At 52.6% G+C, this 23679-nt stretch overlaps 1 protein-coding gene across 4 annotated transcripts in view; it reads left to right on the forward strand.

The window, feature by feature from the left end:
* Positions 1-23679, forward strand: part of RASA3 (RAS p21 protein activator 3) — a 120854-nt gene that overhangs the window by 59865 nt on the left and 37310 nt on the right. For 2 of the 4 annotated variants that reach the window (XM_086707762.1, XM_086707751.1), the window contains 3 exons: positions 1173-1276; positions 10661-10755; positions 17699-17775. The exons of 1 other annotated variant lie outside the window; for it this stretch is intronic. In XM_086707762.1, the coding sequence (XP_086563888.1) occupies positions 1173-1276; positions 10661-10755; positions 17699-17775 (276 nt within the window). The remainder of the gene's footprint in view (positions 1-1172; positions 1277-10660; positions 10756-17698; positions 17776-23679) is intronic. One more of the 4 variants, XM_086707771.1, reaches the window with a different exon arrangement.

Consider the following 23679-nt stretch of genomic DNA (forward strand, 5'->3'; position numbering starts at 1 on the left):
AGCTGATCCACTTACGGAGTGAGTCGAGATGAGGCCCATGAGCTTCAGGAGCTGGGTAATTTTGACTGACGTGTCAAGTGCCTGTGTTTTAGGATATTTCATTATTTCCTGCTGGAGCGGAATGGTAGGAAGCAGACACCAACTGAGCCACATGGGACCACGGCACATCGTGCCACAGAAACACCGTATCCCAGGGGCCTGTGGCATTGGTCAGTTCTGAGAGGCACCGTCTTGTTACGGCTAATTAACGTGTGAGCAGTCCTTCCTTATGCTGTCTGCAGGGGACATCTGACTTTAGAGATGCCTAAGCATGGGGTGGGGGTCATCTCAGGACTGGTGATGAGTGAGCTGACACCGCCCCCTCCCTTTTTCTCCAGGGCACGTCTGTGTCCCTCCCTGTAAACTTCCACTCCGGGCACCACTGTCCCTCTTCACCTTTCCAGCTTGAGCAGGAGCGAACGTGGCTCATTTTCTAACCAATGTAGCACGCTGTTCTAGCTCTTCCTTGACTGATTATGTTTCCTGCTGTGGACCCTAGCCGTGAGCGTGCGTGGGGTGGACACACCAAAGTCCGAGGCAGCTGTGTGTGTGCTGCAGTGATCTGCTGACCACCTTGTCAGCAGCTGCAACCGGCCTGGTGCAGGGCTGTTTTCAGTGTACGTCCTCTGTCCACAAGCCACATTTGCTGACCTCAGCCCTGCCCACCCAGAGCACCTGGGGTCTGTTTAATGACAGGGCCTCTGGCTTTCTGCCCAAACTGAGTGTCCTGCGCAGTGACTCACGCACAGGGTCTGTGTGGAAGCTCAGCTTGGTGGGCAGGGGTCCTCTCCCCTGTGAGAAGTACGGGTTTCACCCCAACTTCTGGGACAAAAGGGGCATGGTCTGAAACTGGGACACTGAGTTTTCCTTGAATGCATAAAAGGGGCCTGCCAGCTGCTGCCCCAGACACTCAGAGTGTTGCAGCGGTCCTGGGCACACACAGTGGACGCAACTCTTACTGCGTGGAGCTCCCCGCCAGCATAGCAGGCCACTTGCGCAGTGTGACATGTAAAGGTGAGGTGACACACGTGTGCCCTAGGCTGGTGCTCAGTCTTCAGGCTCCCGCACCTGCCGGCAGATAGCAAGGCCGCGGCTCCCACAGTCTAACAGAGCCCATTCTGTTTATTTCTCAGCCCTTTCTACGGAGAAGACTTCTACTGCGAAATTCCTCGGAATTTTCGGCACCTGTCATTTTACATTTTCGATAGAGATGTTTTCCGGAGGGATTCCATCATAGGTAGGTACTGAAATGGATGTTTTCTTCACTTCTTCTGCCTCTTCTGGATGGGATCTCATTCTGGCCAGCCACCGGTGTCTCCTCCAGGTCCTCTGCTTGGAGCCAGCGGTGCCCATCAGCATTCTTGGGCTGGCCTCTCTGGCCGTGCAGAGTGGCAGTGGGGAGTGGCAGTGATCACGGGGCTGGCCTTGCTGTGGCGAGGTGCCTGGGGCAGGCCTCCTGAGTCCCCCGTGCCCTGGACGGGCCTCCTGAGTCCTCTGTGGCACGGACGGGCCTCCCTGGATGGGCCTCCTGTGTCGTCCGTGGCAGGGACAAGCTGCCTAAGTCCCTCCTACCCATCAGCGTGTAGAGAAACTTCACACCATGAGTTCACATGGCAGACACACACTGGCAAAGGCTTCAGAGCTGTCCTTCAAAGTCAGGGTACAGAGACCCCCTAGCCTGTCCCCAAATGACTTCCAAGGGCTCCTCTGAGGAACCAGTGTATAGAGGACACCTCCCACTTCCCCAGGCTGTCCCTGTCCCTGACTCTTGACTCCCTCCATGGGGATTGGGACAGTACTGGGGCTCTCAGAGGTGCGAGCATCTCAGGGGAGTACTGCTGGAAAGGAAGGAGGGCCTACCCAATCAAGAGGGTACTTGTCCCAGGAAAACCCTATTCATGTTCCTGTGGCATGAAAACTAGGAATTGAGAGGCTAAGTGTGGGCACAAATGTAGTTGCTGAATTCCAGGCCCCATGTGATGCCCGTGTTGTGGCCATGGCTGCTCCTGGGGCGGCATTTGGGAGACTTAGCTCTGTAATAGAGCATTTGAATCATGAAGTGTTCATGCCTCTCTCCTGCGCTCTCTTGGGGCATCCGGCTGCGGAGAAGGTCACCTGCACAGCCAATGAGGGGTATTTCTGTCCCAGCCAGTAGCCCTGAGGCAGTAGTGACCCCCCCCCCCCACCTCCGCAGCCTCCGGCCTCATGCTGTCCAGCTGCCGCCCCAGCTGGCTGTTTCTCTGCTGCGTCCTTGGTGCCCAGCCTTCAGTGTGGCTGCCCCACAGCCCCCTGTGGTTGTCATGCTGAACTGGTGGTGGCCCAAGGTTCCTCATCACCAGGTAAAACCCACACCTGCCCCTTCCTCACCTTCCTGACTGACCCACCAAGACCCAGTACCCTGCACTACCCTGGAGTCCACTTTTCTCCCATCCCAGGGGTGGCCCCGACCCTCTGCACTCTGCTTGGACCGTGGCCGCAGAGCTTGCCTCTCTCTCCCTCCATCCTTCCGTTCTCCCACAGCTTCCAGAGCTGCTCTTTCTTCATGCCGGCCATCGGCACCTCCTCCCTGTGAGCAGCTGACCACTGGCATCCCTCTGCACCTACGAGAAAGCTCAGGACAGTCTGGACCCAGCAGTGACTGTTGTGTCTCTCCCTAACATCCAGCTTTGGCTTGGGAGACAGTCACCAAACATTTGTTGAAAGACAATATAATGTACCTCCATACATTATATTTATCCCATTTTAGAAATTCAGTGTTTTATAGACACTCACCCTCCTGAAGAAACCCTTTTCTGGGGCTACGTGCTTCCATTGTAGAGCCTGATTAATATTTAAAAAAAAAAAAAAGGAAGAAAGGGAGGGAAGGAGAAGAAAGGAGGGAAGAAAAAGAAGGAGAGAAGGGAAGGAAGGAAGGGAGGGAGGAATTGTCAAGCTTGTAGCTGTACTGCTGGATGTGGCTCAGAGAGGAAAGTCTGTACTCCATAGCATGCATTGAAGACCTTTCATAATCTGACCCAAATTGTTATCTGGACCAAACCTCTCAATGTCCACAGGAGCCTCTCTGTCTCCATTCACACACATAAGCACGGCCCCCACTGTGCATCCACACAGACCACCACCATCATGGGGGTGCCTGCCACACCTTCCTAACGCAAGAAGGCTCTAAACGCGCCTCCATTTCCTGACATCTGACTAGCCTGTGGTGATGAGCTCGTGTGCAGCCTGTCTTCGGGGGCTGAGCCTGAAACTCCATGATTTTGTGGGGCTCCTCAACTGTTAGCTGATCCTAACAGTTAAAAGGAAACTAACATGTATTGGATGCAGGTACATGCCAGACACTGTGCCAGTATTTTCATGGGCATAACCCCTGGAACTAGGTACCGCCTGCACTTGCTAAAGAAGAAGCAGCAGGCTCAGAGAGGGTAAGATACTTGCCTGAAGATGCACAGCTAGCACGTGTGCTAAGCATCTCCTGTCGTTTTTGTAGGGGAGTGGTTACCAGTGTTAGCAGAGGCACGGGAGGAGGGGGTGTGTCCGCACCTGCTTTGGTCCTCCCTGCCAAATACCCTTTAGTGGGTCTCCTGCGCATCACCCCAGAACCTGCTCTCGCTCTGGATCCCCTTTTCATCCTGCTGGTGTGTGATAGGTCTTCATTCCGAGCATCAGATGTCATCCAGTACCCAGAGGCTTCCCAGATGGTTTCCGTGTTGACTCAGATTACACTATAATGAAGAAGATTTGATTTATCTTTGGAGACATAGGAAAGCTTTTTTGAGTGGTAATCTTAAGGATAAAAAATTATATTTGCACATTTAAATTTTTTTTAATGTTTGTGTATTTATTTTGAGAGAGAGAGCAGGAGCAGGGGAAGGACAGAGAGAGGGAGAGACAGAATCCCAAGCAGGCTTCATGGCAGCATGGAGCCTGATGCAGGGCTCGAACTCAAGAGCTGTGAGATCATGACCCAAGCTGAAATCAAGAGTTGGACTTACAACTGACTGAGCCCCCGGGTGCCCTACTTTTTCACATTTCAATCAGAGAAACTGCTCAAATGGTTGTGGGTTATGTCTCCTCAAAATAATCAAATAAGCTGTCTCTTTAAGGCATCTGCCATTAAAATTTTTTTTTTAATGTTTATTTATTTTTGAGAGAGAGACACACACAGAGCATGATCAGGGGAGGGGCAGAGAGAGGGGGACTCAGAATCCGAAGCAGGCTCCAGGCTCCGAGCTGTCAGCACAGAGCCTGATGCAGGGCTCGAACCCACGAACTGCAAGATCATGACCTGAGCCGAAGTCGGACACTTAACCAATGGAGCTCCCAGGCGCCCCGGGCCTCTGCCATTTTTAAAGGTAACCAGCAGCATAATGGCTTAGCAGTCTTGGTGGCGTTGAAACTGCTATGTCGGCAGTTGGATGTTGATGCCCCGCCACCGTTTTTGCAGCTGTAGAAATAATCAACGACCTGGGTCTCCAGGGAGAGACTAAAGTTAGGACTAGTGATTATGTTGTTACCACGATGAGAGTATAAATTCATGCCATGGGATCAATCACAGTGTCACTGGCTTCTTGGGGTTTCTGATGTCGGGTCTGATGGCACTGCACACCTGGAGGAAACCACACTCATCTCCAGGCTCCCTGGTGCCGCACGAGTGTCCCGGTGGAGGTGCCCACTGGAAACACATAGTCCAGACTCGAGCTTAATAGCGAGGGCTGATTACAGAACCCCAGAGCTGCAGGAGCAGGGTGCCGCTACCTGGTCCAGGTGCCCTCCCTCCAGTCCACCCTGTGCCCCCATGGGCTGAAGGTCAGCTGCAGGCGAGAAACATCCAGAGTGGGTTTGGGGGTAACTGGGAGTGACCTGCGCGGGAGGGTGCACATCAGCTGCGATCCCTACATCACATGTGGTCGGCAGCCTGGGGTTTCCTGGGCCAGAGAAGGTTAGCACCAGAAGGAGTTGATATCAAGCAGGGTTTCCAGCCAAGCGGCCTGAGCGTGTTGAGGAGCCATGGTCCAGCAGCTGCTTTCAGTGCTTCTCGTGCACAGGGGATGTCCTTTAACCCGGACGCGACTGCTAGACACACTGAAGTGTGGCTGCTCTCCTTTGGGGTAGAATTGCACCAACACAGAGCCGTCCTGTGGTGCAGACCAAGGCTCTGAACGGCATTGATGGTTTTGGTGACCAAAACAAGGAAGTGTGTTTAGTCCATGCTACTTGGTACGGGGGATTCTAGTGAATGGTCCCTGTGCCCCTTGGATTGCTCCTGGGCTCCCCTTCTCCCCCTCCACCCACCCAGCCTCCAGTTAGGTCTGGGCTGGCAGGATTGGGGGGTGGGGCAGAGGCTGGGGCGTTCCCCACTCTCCCACCTCTGGCTCTGGTGGCCACCCGTGCCCAGGGTCCTCCCAAGGCCCCTCTTCCTCTGGGGGACCTGGCTCAAACCACTGTCTCTCCAGCTGTCCCTCCAGCCCAGGACTGGCAGCAGCTTCCTCCAGATTCTTTACCAAAGGGGAGAGGCAGAAACAAGACCTTTATTCTTTTGTTTATAACGAGGTTTATTGAAGTATAATTTTTTTTTTTTTAAATTTTTTTTTCAAACGTTTATTTATTTTTGGGACAGAGAGAGACAGAGCATGAACGGGGGAGGGGCAGAGAGAGAGGGAGACACAGAATTGGAAACAGGCTCCAGGCTCTGAGCCATCAGCCCACAGCCTGACGCAGGGCTCGAACTCACGGACCACGAGATCGTGACCTGGCTGAAGTCGGACGCTTAACTGACTGCGCCACCCAGGCGCCCCTGAAGTATAATTTTTATGCGGTGCAATGCACCTCCTTTAGGCGTGGAGTCTGACAGGTGTTGACAGCCATGTTAATGGTCCACAGTTAAGACTTCTTTCCATCCCCCAGAGCTTCCCTGCGGCCTCTTTTGACGCACTCCCTATACCCTCAGCGCCCGCAACGATGCATGTGGCATCTATTTCTACAGTCTTACCTTTTCCAGAATGTCACACAAATGGAGCCACACAGTACGTGGGCCGCCATGTCTGGCTTCCTTCATCTAGTATGCTCCCCTCACCGAGCATCCCTTTGTACACATGTGCTGCTATTTACCACTTCAGCACTGGATGGAAGTGAGGGTTGTTTCCAATTTTTAGTGGTTGTGAATAAAGCTGCTGGCAACATTCTTATCGTTATACCAGGTCTTTATATTGACACGTGTTTTTGTTTCTCTTGGAAGATTCCTAAGAGGCAGATTGCCAGGGCGTCTAAGTGTTGAAAGATGGCAGAATTTGCCATCCCCAGATACACACTTTGGCATAAGGATTACTTTGAGCTGAAGGCAGTTGAGAATAAGCAGGCACAAGAAAAGATCTCCAGCCTGCCCTAAAAGTAGGACATGAACTTGCCAGAAGTTAATCACCGAGATGACCCTAGAGTTAGCCTCAAGGTGACACCAGAGGGGTCTATGTGACACCCTTCTCTCTACTCACCCCTTGTGCCCTGGAAACCTGAAGGCCTTTCCTTGGTGTCTCTTCTCTGAAATTTGTCATTGTTTCAGGTTAAGATGTTGCATTAGCACAAGTCCCTGTGCACTGCTGAGTTTCCCCCATGTAGATCTGAGAGACATGTTGGTAAACTTCTGTTTGTTGTTCTCTTGTTCATCTTTCCTCTGTTGCAGAGCCCTAGAGAACCTAGAAGGGTAGGAGGAAAAAGGTTCCCCCTCCGCTGTGGTGTGTGTCTGCCCCTGGTAGAGACTGCCACGCCGTGCTCCTCCGTGACTGTGCCATCTTGAATTCTCTGCAGCTGCGTGAGAGCCCCAGGAACCACACAGCCTCTCCACACACTCAGAGTTGGCACTTTTAATTTTTAACCCATTTTTGTCATTCTAATATGTGTGTAGGATCTCACTGCGGTTTTTACTGCATTTTCATGATGAAGAATGAGGCATGTTTTCATACGTCTACCATCTATATCTCTTCTTTGGTGAATTGTCCAAATCTTTTGCCCTTTTAACTGGGTTGTTTTATTACAGAGTTGTTAAAGTTTTTTGTGTATTCTGGATACAAGTGCTTCATTGGATCATTTGTTTTACAAATATTTTCTTCCCTTTGTTCATTTTCTTACCAGTGTCTCTTGAAGGCCAGAGGTTTTTAATTTTGATGAAGTCCAATTAGTCAAAATTCTTTCTTTAATTGTTTATATTTTTGATGTCATGTCTAAGAAATCTTTGCCTACTCCAGGGCTGTGAAGATTTCCTCCTCATCCTCCTCCTTCTTTTTTGTAGAAAGCTTATGGTTTTAGCTCCTACATTTATTTCTATTCCAGGTGAATTGCACACGTGGCACAAAGTTCATTTTTTTTCTCGTAAATGTCGGGTTGTGACACCCTTGTTTGCTGAAGGACCATCCAGCAATGGTTTATCCATTGAGTTACCCTGATGCCTTCCTGAAAACCACCAACTTCATATGCACGGGTCTGTTTCTGGTCCTCTGTCCTGGTCCGTTGGTCTGTGATCCTTGCCTGGCCCTGGTGCCCGCTCTCTCGGCGCCTGTAGCCTCAAATCCAGTCTCAAGTCAGCGGTGTGAACATGTCAACTGTTCTTTTCCAAACTTGTTTTGCTATTCTAGGCCCTTCGAGTTGTGACTCACATTTTTTAATCCACTTCTCAATTTCCAACACCACTGAGATTGTGTAGGTGTGTAGATTAATTTGGAGGAGAATTAACATCTTAGCATCTCTTTGGACCCTCTAATAGGGCACATGCTTGGTCTTCTCTTAATCTCTCTCATCAGCGTTTGTGATAGGTTTTCAGTATACGCGTCATATGTATAAATATATACATATATATATATACACACACACACACATATGTGTGTGTGTGTGTGTGTGTGTGTATTTATCCTTATGTATTTTATGGTTTTGATGGAATAGACAAAGATTTCTTAGGTAGCACACCAGAGGCACAAGCCATAAAAGCATCATGTTGTGAATGGTACTGTTTTTTTTTTTTTATTTCAATTCTTTTTTGAGAGAGAGAGAGACCAAGAGGGCACAAGTGTGTGAGTGGAGGAGCAGAGGGAGAGAGAGAATATTAAGCAGACTCCACATTGTTAGTGCAGAGCCCCATGTGGGGCTCGATCTCACAGCCCTGAGATCATGACCTGAGCCAAAATCAAGAGTCAGACACTTAGCCAACTGAGCCACCCAGGTGCCCCTTTATTTCACTTTTTGTTCTCATTTTGTTTACATGCACAAGTACAATTGATCTTTATGTATTACTTTGCATTCTGTGGTTTTGCTGAACACACCTGTTCTACTATCTTTTCCTATAGATTCTTCAAACATTTCTTCCTTTCTAGGGTACGTGCCCTTGTTTCTTTTTCTTGCCTCCGTGTGCTAGCTAGGACGCCGGGGTGAACTGGAGTGATACGAGCGCATCCCTGCCGCCGGCTCATTTCAGGAAGCATCTGTCTGTCCCTCATTAAGTCAGCTTAATCTTCCTGCAGGTTTCTGTATCCACCTTCCCCCACGTCCTCTCACCCTCTGTACCAGGTTCTCCACGTCACCTGCCCTCTTGTGCCACCTGACATATGCTGTCTTCTGAACAGACCCTCACAGGTGTAGCACCCCAGAGAGGAAATAAGCCTGGGCTTTTTACTGTGTTAAGGCAGGCAGCACCACCACTGTGAGACAGTAAAGCCCAGAGTGGCTCAGTGACCTTTTGCTGTCACTCAGATAGATGGGGACACATTTAAGTAGATATTATAGTTTGTAGGTTAGGTATTGTCTCCAAACGGCACTTAGAAACTCTATCTAATATATGCGTTTAAAAAGGACACATTAGTATACTGTGTAAGCCTGGATGTGTAAGCTGTAGGGTTCACATAAGCATTAAAGACGCGGCTCTTCCCTGTTCCGACTAAAGCTCATAAAAACATTGCAGTTACTTAAAATTTCAAACCTCACACGTAACCCTCCCATCCAGCTGCACTAATCACAGTCTGAAGGTTTATTTTTTTTCAATGAAATATATTGCTCAATTCAATTCCAAGAATTGTTTTCACATGGCTTTATTCCATGGACTCAGAATCACATTCCCGTGGCGAGGAAAAGGGATCGGTCTGCAGGAGCTGCAGAGAGGAAGGATGGTGTTTTCTCGCCAGTCTGCCTGGTGGCCATGTGTGGGGGTGGTGGGGGGTGGTCGGAGGCCCGAGACCCAGCGGGCCAGGTGCTGGGGGCGGGGAAGACCGAGGTGGGGAAGGAGTGGGGGTCCCGAGGGAGCCATCCTGCCCCATGACGATGCTGCTGGAGGGGATCCCGCGTGGCCTGTAAGTTGGGCTTCTGTTGCATTTCTGTGGCGCCTTTGTGTGCTGCATGTCCCTGGCTCTGCACCTGCCTCTCGCCGTCTGTCTTCTCCCTTCCGTGGCCACCTGTCAACTGCCAGCAGTGGCTTTGATATGTCGTGCGGTCTGTGGCTGTGCAGGGTCCTCCAGGTGAGAGCTGAACCGGTGGGGTCCAGGTGGTCAGTGGCATTGCCACTGCATCCGCTTCTCGGGGGGCGGCGGGACACTGGTGCTGGCTGTGCCAGTGAGCCCAGTGGCATGATTCCAGGGTCTTTCCCAGGGCTGTTTTCCGGCTGGGAGGTGCGAGGTGCTGTGACCTTCTCTTTGGGAATATGGAGCCACACAAATATGCCGAAATGATGAACGGCCAATGGACAGGTGCATGGGGGCTGAAGGCAGCAATGGTGGGAGTCAGTTGTCCCAAGTCCCCAGGGCCCAGCCCTCTGGCACTTGGACAGGCTTCTTGGCACGTATGTTGCCTTCCAAGTACCCCTCTGTGCCCAGTGGGTAAGTCTCATGGGGTCTGGAGTCCCAGGTTGGAGGAAACCTTTCTCTCTGCCCACCGAGGTTCTCCCTGTGACACTGGACTCACAGAGAGTTTAACAAGAGAGTTAACACCTGTGGCATATGTCACGCAGGGGACACCTCAGTGACTGCTTGCTCCAAGAGCAGGCTGGACGGTCTGTGTCCAGAGCAGCGACCAGACGAGGGGGAAAGAGTTTGGGCCTCCAAGGGTGGCAGACTGGGAGGCGAGCACATGGGGGTTAGTGGAGTTAGGGCTGTTTGTGCAGGACCATCCTGGGGGCACCCCTCTGACCTCCTCACCATAACACCTCCTGGGCAAGGGTCCACGGCAGCCCCTGCTCCTCAGACGTTTCCTGGGCTGCAGGGGGCGGGTAGCCAAGGGAGCTCTGGCACGGCTTCTTCCTGCACCTGCCTCCAGCTCACTCACTTGCCTCCAGCTCAGAGCGGCCTATTCTGAGGCAGCCTGTTCTGAGCTCCCTGGGACCAGACAGATGGGCAGGCTTTTCTTCTCCTAAAACCTCGAATCAAGGAGCAGAATGGGTAGCCCCAGCCAGGTCCCATGTGAGGCTTTCTGGAGGAAATGTGGCATGTACTGACCCGCTGGAAGGAAGACAGCATGGTGTTATTGGTTTACCCAGTTACCTGTTCTGGACGATGCCGCTGCGAAGCCTAGCTGTGGTGGTGGAGAGCCCCGCTTGTTGTTTCGGGGGTTTGTCCCCTCGTGTGACTGCTTTTCTTCTGCATGTGTGTTGTAGGGAAGGTGGCCATCCAGAAGGAGGACCTGCCCAAGTACCACAACAGGGACACGTGGTTCCAGCTGCAGCACGTGGATGCAGACTCTGAAGTGCAGGTGGGGCCTCGGTGGGGCCTGTGGGAGGGGCTGCGGGGTGGCTGCAGAGACAGATGCAGGACTGGGATCCTAACAGGGAGCGATGGTTAGCAAGTGCGTCCTCTTATCCACAATGCGCCTAGGCCTGTTCACCGTGTTCATTCTTTCGGTTATTGTCGCACTTTGACATGTGTGAAGCATAAAATTGGAAAGGACAGTAATTACACAGAACTGAAGGTGAACAGAAAATATGGGCAAGCAAAAGCAAAGCTGGGGCAGGAGCGAACGCACAGCCTCGCACTGCGGGTCCCAGTTGCCGGAAGGGCCCGCGTGCATTTCCAGCTCCCACATGTAGCAAAGGAGGGTTTGGAGAGAAGGGAAGTGACCAGTCACTGAGTTTCCTGTCGTCTGAAGCGTCCCCTGGGCTCTTCTCGGCCATGTGTCATCAGGGACTGACCCCCTGCCCCGGCGTGGGGAGGCTGTGGGGTTCCAGTTCCCAACCCTCCCGTCACTGTGATGGGGCACTGCCCATGCCCACACCAAGCATCTGGGACCACACGCTGGGAGTGTGGCCCACAGCCTCTCTTCTCCCTCGACCTTGCTTGTGTGGCTTCCAGCTGAGCTCCTAAGCCCGCGCTGGTGTCTGCAATCCACAAGTGGGAGGATAGCGCACCGCCGCGACACCAGGACACGGGAGCACTGTTGTCAGCGGTCCTGGGAGTCGCCAGGGCTTGGCCAGGGTATGGGAGCCAGCACAGGGTCTGGCATAGGCAGGCCTGGCTCCAAGCCCAGTGCCCCCATCCACCAGTGAAATATGTCGGCGGGGCCCCCAGCAAGCCTCGTTTCCTCATATGTAAAATGGGGTTCTGTGAATACTGGACGGGACCTGATGTGCGGCAAGGTGGTCCCTCGGACAGAATCCCCAAAGTAGGTAGCTGCTGAGGACCCCGCTCTGCCCGGCACATCTCACCCATAGGCACCTGGCCCGGCATTTGGGGGCCTGGCTGGCTGCTTGTCCCCACACTTCCTTGTAGACCCTCAGCCTTGGTTGAGCTGTGAGGGTGAAGGCAGAGCGTCCAGTTTCCGTGTGCTGTGGGGCCCCTGGTGGCCCCTGCGATCAATCCACAGACTTGGAGAAAGAGGCAGGGGGAGGGAAGGGTTGAGGAGCTGAGCCCAAGAAAGATGTTGTCTCAGTGGCTTACACTGAATTCTGGCCAAGGGGCCCACACGTGCCGCAGAAATCAGTAGACACACAGCTACTGCGGAATCCCCGTGTGTGCCCAGATTCCAAGAGCAGCTGTAGCAGTGACAATGAACTAATTAACACCAGGAGCACACGGGCCGCCCTGGTGCTTCCGTCTGCAGACGGAAGGCTACAGGGCCACGTGCCATTCCTGCCTTTTGATTTGGCGGTTTCCCCATGACTTTTGTTCAGCAGTGGAACAGGCTGTGGCGGTGACGAGGACTCCTCCTCCAGCAGCCGGCCACGATGTGTCTTCACTGCGTTCTTCACACTGGGCCAGCCCTGGTTTAAGTCTGACTTCATTGTCAAGTGTAGCTTTTCTTTTTTCTCCCCTTGTTTTTAAACTTAACTTTTAATTTTGAAATGCTTACAGATTCATAGACAGTCCCAGAAAATAGTACACAGGCAAACACAGGCAATGATGATTAGCAAACTGCGTGCTCTCCTATTTATCCTTAAAGACAAAACCAAGTGAAGAAAGGCCTGTGTTCCTTCATGCCGTTTTCCTCATGGCAACATCCTGTGTAACTGGCCACAGCCGGGACACGGACATTCTGTAGTGCACAGACCTCAGATCTCACCGCTTTTACATGTCTGCACACGTACAGTGTGTGCATGCACGTGCAAATCACATATGTATCCCGTGCATTTCATCGTGTGTGGAGGTCTGTGCAACCACCGCCACAGTCAGGGTCCAGAACCACTCCGTCACCACAAACCTTATAAATGCGGTGTGTGTGTTGATTGTACTGTGCTGTGTGGAGCATCCAGACTGTTTCATAACTGGTGCCTTTCATGTGCCTGTGGACCAGGACCTTGTCCTCCTGAGCCCGACCCTTACACCCTCCAGATGGGGTGTGTCTGTAGCTGGGCCAGCTTCCTAGGGATCAGCGTTACGAGCAGCAAATGGGTATTGCTGGTACTGGGGAGACAGAGGAAGGACTGTGTGTATTGAGTGCCCGCCAAGGTCCAGGCCCTGTGCTGAGGGTTTTATTTAGGGTACTTCGATCTCAGAGTACCTGCCTAGGAAGCGGTCATAACTGCGGAGGGAGCAGTGGTTTCTACATTCAAACTGGCCCGTAAAAGTGCAGCACAATCTTTTGCCTACAGCTGTTTCATCCTGAAATGTCTCATTTACGATTTTTAGAAGGGCAGAGGATGGTATATGGTTTCTTGAATCCATCGGTTCTGCAATTCATATGTAAAGGCATGCGTCAGAAAGAAAGTGCCAGAAAACTGGGGCCAACAAGAGATCAAGGAATCAAAGTAATGGGGGAAAAGGCAATTAAAAATTTCTTGATTCCTTCTGGAACTGATGTTTGTTAAAGTCTCTGGAAAATCACTTTATTCACAAGAATTAGTTGCTCTGTTCTTTCCCTGACCCTGGGTGAGAGGATCAGAACCACGCGGTTGGCAGGGACGGGTGCTTCTCTGTATTGCAAGGGGAGGGAGTCGGTCCCCACCCATCACCTGAGCGGGCACAGGGACCCTTCCCCAACTCCTCCAAGGACACCCAGCTGCCACTGAGCTCTGCCACGTGCTCTGTGGTCTCTGCAGACTTGCCGTTGAAGTGTGCATCCAGAAAACTCTGACAGCAAACCCTGGCCGTCTTCCAGCACCTTTAGCGTGGCTGGAAACCCCAGGAATTTCGTCTATCCTCTGTGTCAGACAACCCTGCTTGAAGGACTTGCCAAGAGCCAGCAGCTGTCTGCATTGAGGGCCCAGCTCTGAATCTTCCTGTGGGTTTGGGGAAGCGAGAGAGGCAAGGACTGGCCTCCACGTGCCGTTTCTGACTGGTCCTTGGCTTCTGTGTTCACGGGAGTCTCGCCTGCTCTCAGCGCCACCAAGGTCCGAGTGCTTGGTGACCAGGGGCCCTCCTGTGTGCTGACTCCGGGCCCGGCCTCCAGGCGTGCGGACCGGGGCTTGACCGGGAGGGTGCAGTCTGCTGCTGTCATCGCAGCCCGTGGTCGAGGCCCTCTCTCCAGGCCAGGGATCTGATGCTTTCCTGAGAAAAATGTGTGGGAACCACTGTGATTTTCTTTCTTAGGTGATAAACTTTTTCAATTTTATGTTCGCAGAAAACTGACCAGAAAGTAGAAGGGACTCCCGTGTCCTTGCCCCACTAGGCCTCTATTATTAGTATCCTTGTGGCGCATTAGCTGCCTCCAGGAGCTAGAGTGTAACAATACGAGAGATTCTTATCCTCCGTTCACAGAGGGTCATTCTTTGTCCTGAGTTCCACTGGTGTGACAAAGGTGCCCCCGGAGCCGCCGGTTCAGAACCCACAGGATGGCTTCGCAGCAGCACCAGTGATGGCCCCTCTTTCATTCTGTTATTAGTAATTTGTGTTTTCTATTTTCTTAGCCTAGCTAGAGGTTTAATCAGTTTTATTGATCGTTAAAAAACAAACAAACAAACAAACAAACAAACAAAAACAGCTTTTGGTTTTGTTGATTTTTTCTATTGATTTTCTGTTTTCAGTTTTGTTGATTTCTGCTCTTGCTCTTCTCTTTCCAGTTTCCTTAGATTATTGAGGTTAGATCTTTTGTCTCGAATGTGTGCGGTCACTGCTATAAATTTCCCAGCAAGCACTGCTTTCACTGTATCCCACACATTGTGATAAGTTTTATTTTCATTTTCACTTATGAAAAGAAATAAAATCAAATATCTCTCAGTTGCTCTTGAGACTTTTTCTTTGGTCTGTTATTTGGAAGTATGCTGTTCAATCTTCAAATATTTGGGGATTTTAAGCTGTCTTTCTGATAGTGATTTGTATTTCAAGTTCTGATCCAAGAGCAGACGTTGTGTGATTTATGGCCCAGGGCTGGCCGCGCTGGTGGGTCCTGATGTGGATGGGCCCCTTTCTGCAGTGGGACAGGGTGTTTATGGGCAGCGGCTGGGCCGCAGGTCCGGGTGTTCATCTCCCAGTTGCTTTTTAAACTTCTTACTATCACCGTTCACGTTGAATAAAAATGGGAAAAGCTATGCAGTCAGCATTTTGTAACGCGCTGCTCCAAGGCTTTTCTCCTCACAGATGCAGGGCCCTTGGGAGGAGTCCTCAGGGGGCCTGCCCAGCCGGGCCCCACCTACAGCCCTCGGCTCAGCACGTGGGGCCTGTGACTAGGCCTCTAAGGGGGGAGCCTCTGCTGAGATCAAAACAAGCCCAGGGTCAGATTCTTCGAGGGCGGGGTGGCGTTTAGTGGGTGTCAAATGCTGTGCAGAGGCGAGCTGGAGAACCCACACTTCCTGTCTGTCCGGGGGGGTGGAGGGTGTGGCGCCCCTGTGCCCCTGCGTGTAGGTGTTTGTGGCCGGGTTGTTTGTGAGGGCGGTGGTGTGTCACCCACAGGGCACGGGGCACGCCCTTAACCTGTGTCTGGCTTCGGATGTGAACTTCTGAACTGCAGATTTATTGCGTTAACTTTGGGAGGAGGGGGGAGGAGTCCTTTCAGTGATGTTCTGAGTTTGTACTGTTTTGTGTAACTTCGATCCGTCCTCTCCCTAGTCTCCCGAATATGGTGGCAGCATGCGTTAGCCAACAGCATCTACCCTCTCAGTGGGAAGGTGCTCCCCTCAGCATCTGCCCCCTTGCTGGGGAGGTGCTCCCCTCAAAATCTGCCCCCTCGCTGGGGAGGTGTTCCTCTCAGCGTCTACCCCCCTCGGTGCGGAGGTGCACCCCCTGGAGAGGAAGCTCAGCAGCGGAGCAGCGGGGCCCGCCGTGTGGATGTGCGGGTCCTCTTCTGGGACAAACCGGAAATGGGGCTGTGGGTCGTCGTTGGTGGGGTTGTCTCAGCCCGGACACGTCCCCACTTGTCAGAAGCCTCTCAGAAGTAGTGACGTGATCCCCGAACGGCCGTGGCGACTTTAAGGTTTCGCGGCTGGGAATGCAGGTTGCGGGCGTCAACCGGGAGCAGCCTGTTAGGCGTACGTCCTTCCTCTGCTCCCTCAGGTGGAGCATTTGCTGAGTGGTCGGGTTTGAAGGGTGGCGAGGGGGGCGTGGGCGACGAGGGGGGCGGCGAGGGGGGCGTGGGCGGCGTGCGGGGCGAGGGGGCGTGGATGATGTGCGCGACGAGGGGATCAGGGGTGGCGTGCGGGGGAGGGGGACGTGCGCGACGAAGGGGCGTGGGCGATGAGGGGGAGTGGGCGGCCTGCGCCTCGCACCCTCACCTTGGCAGATGGCAGCGCCTGCCTCAGGGCACCGGCGGGGAGCCCGGAGCCTGACCCGGCTCCGCGCAAGGGAGCTGCAGGATGCGGCCCGCCAGGGTCATTGCTGGCAGCGTGGGCGTGTGTTTGCCGCACCTGCAGAGCCGGCGGCACCGAGGCCCACCCCTCCCAGGCTGGGTGGATGGGGTGGTGTGCGTCCTGGAGTCTGCTGTGTGTACGCTTGTCATGGGAGGGGCGCTCTGGGCCAGAAGCTCCCAGGGCTTTGGGAAGGGCCCATTGACCCCTTGGGAAGCGCGGTGCTCAGGAGGTATTCCTGGAGTTATGTGCGTGGCCGGAGCCCGTCAGCGCCTCCGCAGATACGGGGTCAGTGCCCTGGACACCGGACGTTGCCCAGGGTCACGCAGGTGTGATGCTGCTCTGGACCCATCATCCATCACTTCCCCTTCCTGAGACCATTTGTCCTGCAGGTGAGGGAAGGGCCAGAAAGGGCAGCGCCTGGGGCACATCAGGGGCACGTCAGGTCTCCCGTGTCAGTGTCGTGGGTGAGCCAGAGGACCCGGGAGGCTGGCCTCCAACGCCGCTGGGCAAGCAGGGCCCTGTGCAGGTGTCTCCGCAGCTGCAAGAGAACCCAGGAGGCCACTGGGGGCGCTGCTGAGCAGTCCTGCCCATGCTTTCCTCCAGTCCATCCATCCATCCGTCTGTCAGTCTGGGGCCCTGGATTCTTCTAGCACAAGGCAGCCTTCAGAGGGCCCTCCCCAAGTTGCAGAGTCTAGAAGTTTCAGTCAGAAGGGACCTTGGAGATTATCCAGCTCAGCCTCCTTTTCTAATTAAAAAGAGCGTTAATTTTAACGTTGTGTGTACTCCTAGAAATATGTCAGTGTGTCACACCTGCTACTGTTGCATGTTTCTTAGGAACAGCCTCCTCTCTTCTTCGCAGTCCCCTCTCCTCTTCCCTCTCCTGACCCCTGACCCCTGATGGTAACCTGGTTGGGTCCTCCAGCTGGGCCAACGTTGGCAGAGACGTAGATGCAGGCAGAAACACAGCACTGGTCTTGCTCTCAAAATTCCAGCCACCTCTGCTCCCCTGTCCTTCAGAAGCATCCATGGGCATTAACTTCCTGCCTGGGGCACAGGACTGAGATCCCCTGGCCTGGTGTCCAGGCCACACACACACAGACACACATACACATGTACTGAGGTGACGGGGCAGGTGTCTGATGCAGGCACCTGTTGTATGAAGGGACGCAGATAAAAGCAAGCAAACATGTTGGGGAGGCTGCTTTCTCTGGCACCTGTTCCTTGTGCCTTTTGACTTCTTTCTTCTGAAACAGTGGTCTGCTGTCCTTAAAGCTGGGAGTGCAATGTGCCTGTTGGGCTGGACCCTTTAACTCGGGGGTAGCTGTGCCTTATCTGGAGCCCTGGGATCTGAGTGGGGTGGGGGCAGCGCTGTGGATGCTGCATGCGGTCAGACACAGCTTCACGTTTATGAGCAGAGACTCTGGGGAGCTCTCCCCTACGCGTGGCCAGCGCCTCGTGACCCTCTGTCCTTATGCCTTTCAGGGCAAGGTCCACCTGGAGCTGAGGCTGAGTGAGGTCATCACCGACACGGGCGTCGTCTGCCACAAGCTGGCCACGCGGTAAGACATGGACACCTGGTCTTCGGGAAGTAGTAACTCTGACCCAGGACGGGTCCTTGTTTTTCAAACAAATGAGTCAGAAATCCCAAAGTCGGTGATTCCCCACAATGACAGTGTTTTTAGAGGTTCTGGCACATTGTTCTTAAAATCCTCAGTAAAGCAAATGCTAGAGGTAATGAATTTGGCTTTTGTCAATAGCCATACTTACTCAGGGGGACATTTAGGCAAAGAGGGTGCTGTCTCACCCAGGGCGATACAGGTGAGGAAACAGTGCAGAGGTGTGTCCGAGGCCTGTCGGCAGAGCTAGGGCCTGAACTCAGACCTTGCACTCCGAATCCAGGGCTCCATCTACCCTGCAACGCTTGGTGAGTGTGAATGTCTGTGCACGTGTCTAAGCGGGTGAGGCTCTTGACATTTAGGGTCACGGATCCCATAGAGGAGGGGGCCGAGGACTCTTGGGAGATGCCCGGACACACGCACAGGCTCGCATTGTGTGCAGGGTCCTTGCCCTGTTACCCCAGTGAGACCTCGGGGCACACACACCCTGGCCAAGACCATGTTCTCTCACTGCCTGCCCCATGGGCCCCACATTTGTTTTTACCGACGACACCTGCAGTAGTTGGGGGTCCCGTGGGAGGGCGTCAGAGTGCCATCTGGCCCATCTGTCTGTGGCTGGCATGTATGTCCTGAGTGAAGGGCGGTGGGGAGGGAGTCTCAGAAGAGGAAGTGAAGAGTGAAGGTTCACAGAAACCAGGAGAGAGACCAGACGTTCCCGCGTGCTTCATCTTAGGAGAAGACAGTTTCCTGAATTCATCTCTTAACCATCTCTGGCAAAAAGGGCTTCAGTGAGATCGGGCGAGTTCCACTTTAGGATTGTGCTCCCTGTGTCCCTGCATAGGGCCCGGGGTAGGGGCTCGAGGAAGATCCCACATCGTCTGCCACCCTGGGGGGCCCTGGCCTGCTTCCCACAGCATCGTTGGAACCTGTCATCTGGTCACTTCTGGCTGCAGGGGGCACGCATGGGAATGTGTGTAGGACGTGCACAGGACTTGGTGTGGGACATGGGGAGGACACCGTGAGCTTTGTCCTTCACTGCTTCTGTGCTCCTGTTCTTGAAGTAGTTGCTGTGCTCTCAGACCCTGTAGCAGGGAGAGAGAGTTGCCTGTTTCCTTGTTTATTGGTAGGCTTATCTCACCGTGTTCCAAAACAACTTAAGGCTGTTCAGAAAGAGCCTTATGTAGGATAAGAAGTGCGCTTTAGAGGTTGGGAGACAGAATGGACCAGGCTGGGCAGAGCACTGAGTCAGGAGGGTGAACATAGGAGACATGGGCCAGGATTCCTGTTCTGACAGCCATCCTGTCCAGCCTCATGTCCAGGTGAGGGAGGGTGGAAGTAAGCTGTTTCTCTGGGGAGGGTGCAGAGCCATGGTCCTGTCCAGGGAGAGGTGGGGGGAGTGGGCTTGATCAGATGACAGGTGTGGTGCCCAGAGCAGGAGACCGAGCGATACTTCACAACTACCCACCCTGCCATCCCCACCAGTCCCCACCCACCCCCAGAGTTCCTGCCATCCATGTTGTCCCTGCCAACCAACCGCAGGAGCTCCCCAGACACTGCCTTCTGGAAGTCTCCTTGGTTAAAGCACCAGGGGTTTGCCTGGTTCCTGCATCTTTGTGGTGGGATCCTACCGCTTCTTCCTAGCGTACACTAGTACGCACACTAGCATACACGCTAGCACACGTGAGTACACACTGATAGATGTACTAGTGTATACTCTACATATACTAGTGCAGCAGCACATCTACTACACATGCTGGTACATGCCAGCCTATACGACTTCCCACACCGGCACACATGCTAGCACACACTGCCATTGCTAGCACACACGAACACACACTAGTACACATGTTAGGATACACTGGCGCACGCTAGCATGCTCATTAGCGCACACTAGCACGTACACTGGTACACCTGCTAGTACACATGAGCACACACACTCGTCTACATGCTGGTGCATATACACCCTATACGTATATGTACAAAGCAGCACACCCATCGGCACATGCTGCCACACGCTAGTACACTTTGTTCAGAGTTCCAGGGCACAAGGGTCCCCCATAGGGGTGCAATGAGGGAGAAAGGCTGGGGGTGCGACAGAGTCCCACAGGGGCACATATCCTCCAATCACATGAGTCAGAGGTGTCTGAGGGACCAGTGACTTTTCTTTCTTCACTTTGCCTTGCACTGTAGATTTTTCTTTCACTAAGAAATATCCTTTACATACCATAAAATTCAGCATTGTAAAATGCACACTCGGTTGTGCAACCGTCACCACTAACCACTATCTAGTTCCAGCACATCTCATCACTACAAGAAAGAAATCCCATCCCCAGGGGCAGCTGTAACCCATACTCTCCAGCCCTTGGCAACCACTGACCTGCTTCCTGCCTATGCATTTGCTTATCCTGGATGTCTCACATAAACGGAGTCACATAACGTGTGGTTCTCTGGGACTGTCTTCTCTCACTGAGCATGATGTCGGCAAGTTTCACGCACGCAGTAGCAGGCATCAGGGCTTCGATTATGTTAGGGCCGAGTAATGTTCACTGTGTGGGTACACCGCATTTTCTTATCATCGTCCATTCGTAGACATTTGGGTTGTTCCCACTTTGAGGTGATTGTGAATACTGCTGGGAACATTCTTGTATAAGCGTTTGTACAGACTTGTTCTCATTTATCTTGGGTACGTAACCTAGGAGTAGAATCAGTGCATTATATCTTAACTCTGCTTAACTCTTTGAAGAAATGCCCGACTGTTTTGTCACAGTGGTCGCCACATTTACACGGCCAGCTGTGTGCGACTGCTCCGGTCCCCCCGCATGCCTGCCAACCCACGTGATTCTCCATGTTTGTTTTTGCAGGCTCCTGATGGGTGTGAAGCGGCGTTGACTTACGTTTCCCTAAATGACACTGACCATCCTTTCTCGTCCTTGTTGGCCAGCTCTGTTTCTTCTCTGAAGAAATGTCTGTGCAAGTCCTTTGCTGATTTTTTTGTTGGGTTATTAGTGTTTTATTGTTAAGATGTAAGATTTTTTCATATATTCTGGATGCTAGGCTTTTGTCAAATATATAACTTGAAAACATTTTTTGTCATTCTGCTGTCTGCCTTCACTTTCTTGGTAATGTTCTTTGTGATACAAGACTTTTAAATCTCAATGAACTCTAAGTTATCTGTCGTTTCCTGTGTTTTAGGTCCAGATCTAAGAAATCATTTCCTAATCCAGTCTAACATTTGTACGGTTTGGGCTCTCAGCTTCAGGTCCTCACCACGTTTGGAAGTAATTGTTGTACGTGGTGTTAGAAAGGTGCCAGCATCGATTCCTTTGCTTTTGAATATCCAATTGTCTTGGTGTCATTCTTTCCATGTGAATTATCTTGGCATTTTTGTTGAAAACCACTGGGTTATGAATGGATGAACGTATTAGTTCAATAGAATAGTTCAGAACCTATCCCGTTGACCTGCATGCCTGTCCCTATGCTGGTACCACCCAGTCTTGGCAACTTTCGAAATGTGGTACATTTTGAAGTCAAGAAGCGTGAGTCTCCATCTTGGTCCTTTTTTTTTTTGGTGACTTGCTATCCTGAGCTCTTTTCATTTCCATGTGATTTTTAGGGTCACCATGTTAATTTCCACAAAAATAGCAGCTGACATTTTGATCGTGATTGTATTGAATCTGTCAGTTTGGGGAATTAGCAATACTAAACCTTCCAACCCCTGAAACACTGCCTTCCCATTTGGTTAGCTCCTCTGTAATGTTTTTTAAAAATAGTTTTGTTTCTCTAAGGTCATTAGAAATGTCCCCTCTTTCATTAATAATTTTAGTAATATGAGTCTTCTCTTTTTCTCAGTCAGCCTAGCTAAAGATTTGTCAAGTTTGTGGATCTTTACAAAGGCCTCGCTTTTGGTTTTACTGATTTTTCTACTTCATTATCTCTGCTATGGTCTTTACTATTTCCTTCTTTCTGCCTTTGTGGGTTTTTTGCTTTTCTTATTTCTTAGGGTAGACGTTAGGATGATCGATTTGTGATCCTTTTTTCTTTTTTAACATGGGCATCATGGCCACTAGGTCTCCTCTGACATTGTAGCCATTTTGTATTTTATCACTTTCTCCCTTAGAGCTAAGTGTGTTCTGTGCACCTGGGACTTTCCACAAATAGCCCTGATTTGGGATGGAACAGGAGACAATGGACACTCTATCAAGTGTAAAAGCCTCAGGACCCCAAATCCTGGTGTCCAAAGACAGCAGAATCTCCCCTGGCCATGTAACAGCTTGCAAACTCTGACTTTCTCTGCTATCACCTCCTGTGTAAGATTGGAATAATGGCATCTATGCCGGCATCTGTGCAGGAGCACACGTGGTTATTTGTGTGCGTTCTCCCCTTGTGCCCTGGCATCTCAAAGGTTAGCAAGGGCTTGGGCCAACCTCACAGTGTGTTCTGGGCTCTGGAGAAAGTAAGAGCTGGGACGATGGGCCGTTGAAGTCAGTTGGGCAGAAGCAGATTCATTCCAATACACTTCTCTCTTTGCCTGAGAATCACCCCAGGCCCTCCCTCCTGCCTGGCAGCACCATCACCGTGACTTATCCCCACTTTCCTCTCTAGAACGTGATGGGGATGTGTTCTCAGCCTTCCTGACACATGTCATTCCCTTACTGCAGGGGTGTTACTTTCCTAGGGCTGCTGAGGCCAAACACCACAATCTTAAGTGGCTTAACTCAACAGAACTTTATTCTATCCCAGTTCTGGAAGACAGATCTGCAATCTGGACACTCCAGGGGACGGTCCCTTCCCCCAACCCCTTCCGCAGCTTCCTGGGCTGCAGGCAGTCCCTTCCCTCTCTCCTCCCCCTTCACGTGACCCTCTCCACTGTGTCTGTGAAGCTTCCCTCCTGTAGGGACACTAGTGATCGAGTTTAGGGCCCACCCTGAACCCAGGATAATCTCATCATCTCAAGATCCTTAGCTGGATTACATCTGCAAAGACCTTTTTCCAAATAAGGTCACATCTCTTTGGGGGCCACCACCCAGCACACCACAGCCAGTAATTCCTACTGGGGCCGGCAGTCCACCCACCCAGAGGCTGTAGGACCTGCACTGTGAGGTCAATCCCTACTCCCGTCACCTCTCACCTGGCCTAGGTGGTCTTTCATGGGGTGCCTGGGGGTGTTCTGGCCAGGTTGAGTTCTCTCTCCAGGCCTTCCCTCTCCCTGCTTCCAGTGTATCCCTCTTTGCTGCTGGGCATACCCTTCCCCGTCGGGAGCACCCCTCCCCACCAGCCGGGAGCACTGTTCTCCACTGGGAGAACCTTCCCCGCAAGCCGGGAGCACCCTTCCCTGCCAGCTGGGAGCATCCTTCCCTGCTAGCCGAGAGCACCCCTCCCCACTGGGAGCACCCTTTCCCACCAGCTGGGAGCACCCTTCCCTGGAGCCGGGAGCACTCTTCCCTACCAGCTAGGAGCACCCTTCCCCGCCAGCCAAGAGCACTCTTCCCCACTGGGAGAACCCTTCCCCGCAATCCGGGAGCACCCTTCCCCACCAGCTGGGAGCACCCTTCCCTGCTAGCTGAGAGCACCCTTCCCCACTGGGAGAACCCTTCCCCGCCAGCCGAGAGCACCCTTCCCGCGAGCTGGGAGCACCCCTCCCCACCGGGAGCACCCTTCCCTGCCAGCCAGGAGTACCCTTCTCTGCTGGGAGCACCCTCCCTGCCAGGCTGAAGAGCAAGGTGAGGCTGTCTTCCCTCCAAAACCACAGGTTGTCCCGTGAGTGCTTGCAGTGGTTTCCTGAAGGTGTCCATTACCCGTGTACACCCTGGAGGCTTCTGGAGGCTGGAGGCTCATGGCCCTCACCTG

This window comes from Puma concolor, chromosome A1, assembly GCF_028749965.1.
Source record: "Puma concolor isolate L17-30 chromosome A1, mPumCon1.1.hap2, whole genome shotgun sequence".
Taxonomy (NCBI): Eukaryota; Metazoa; Chordata; class Mammalia; order Carnivora; family Felidae; genus Puma; species Puma concolor.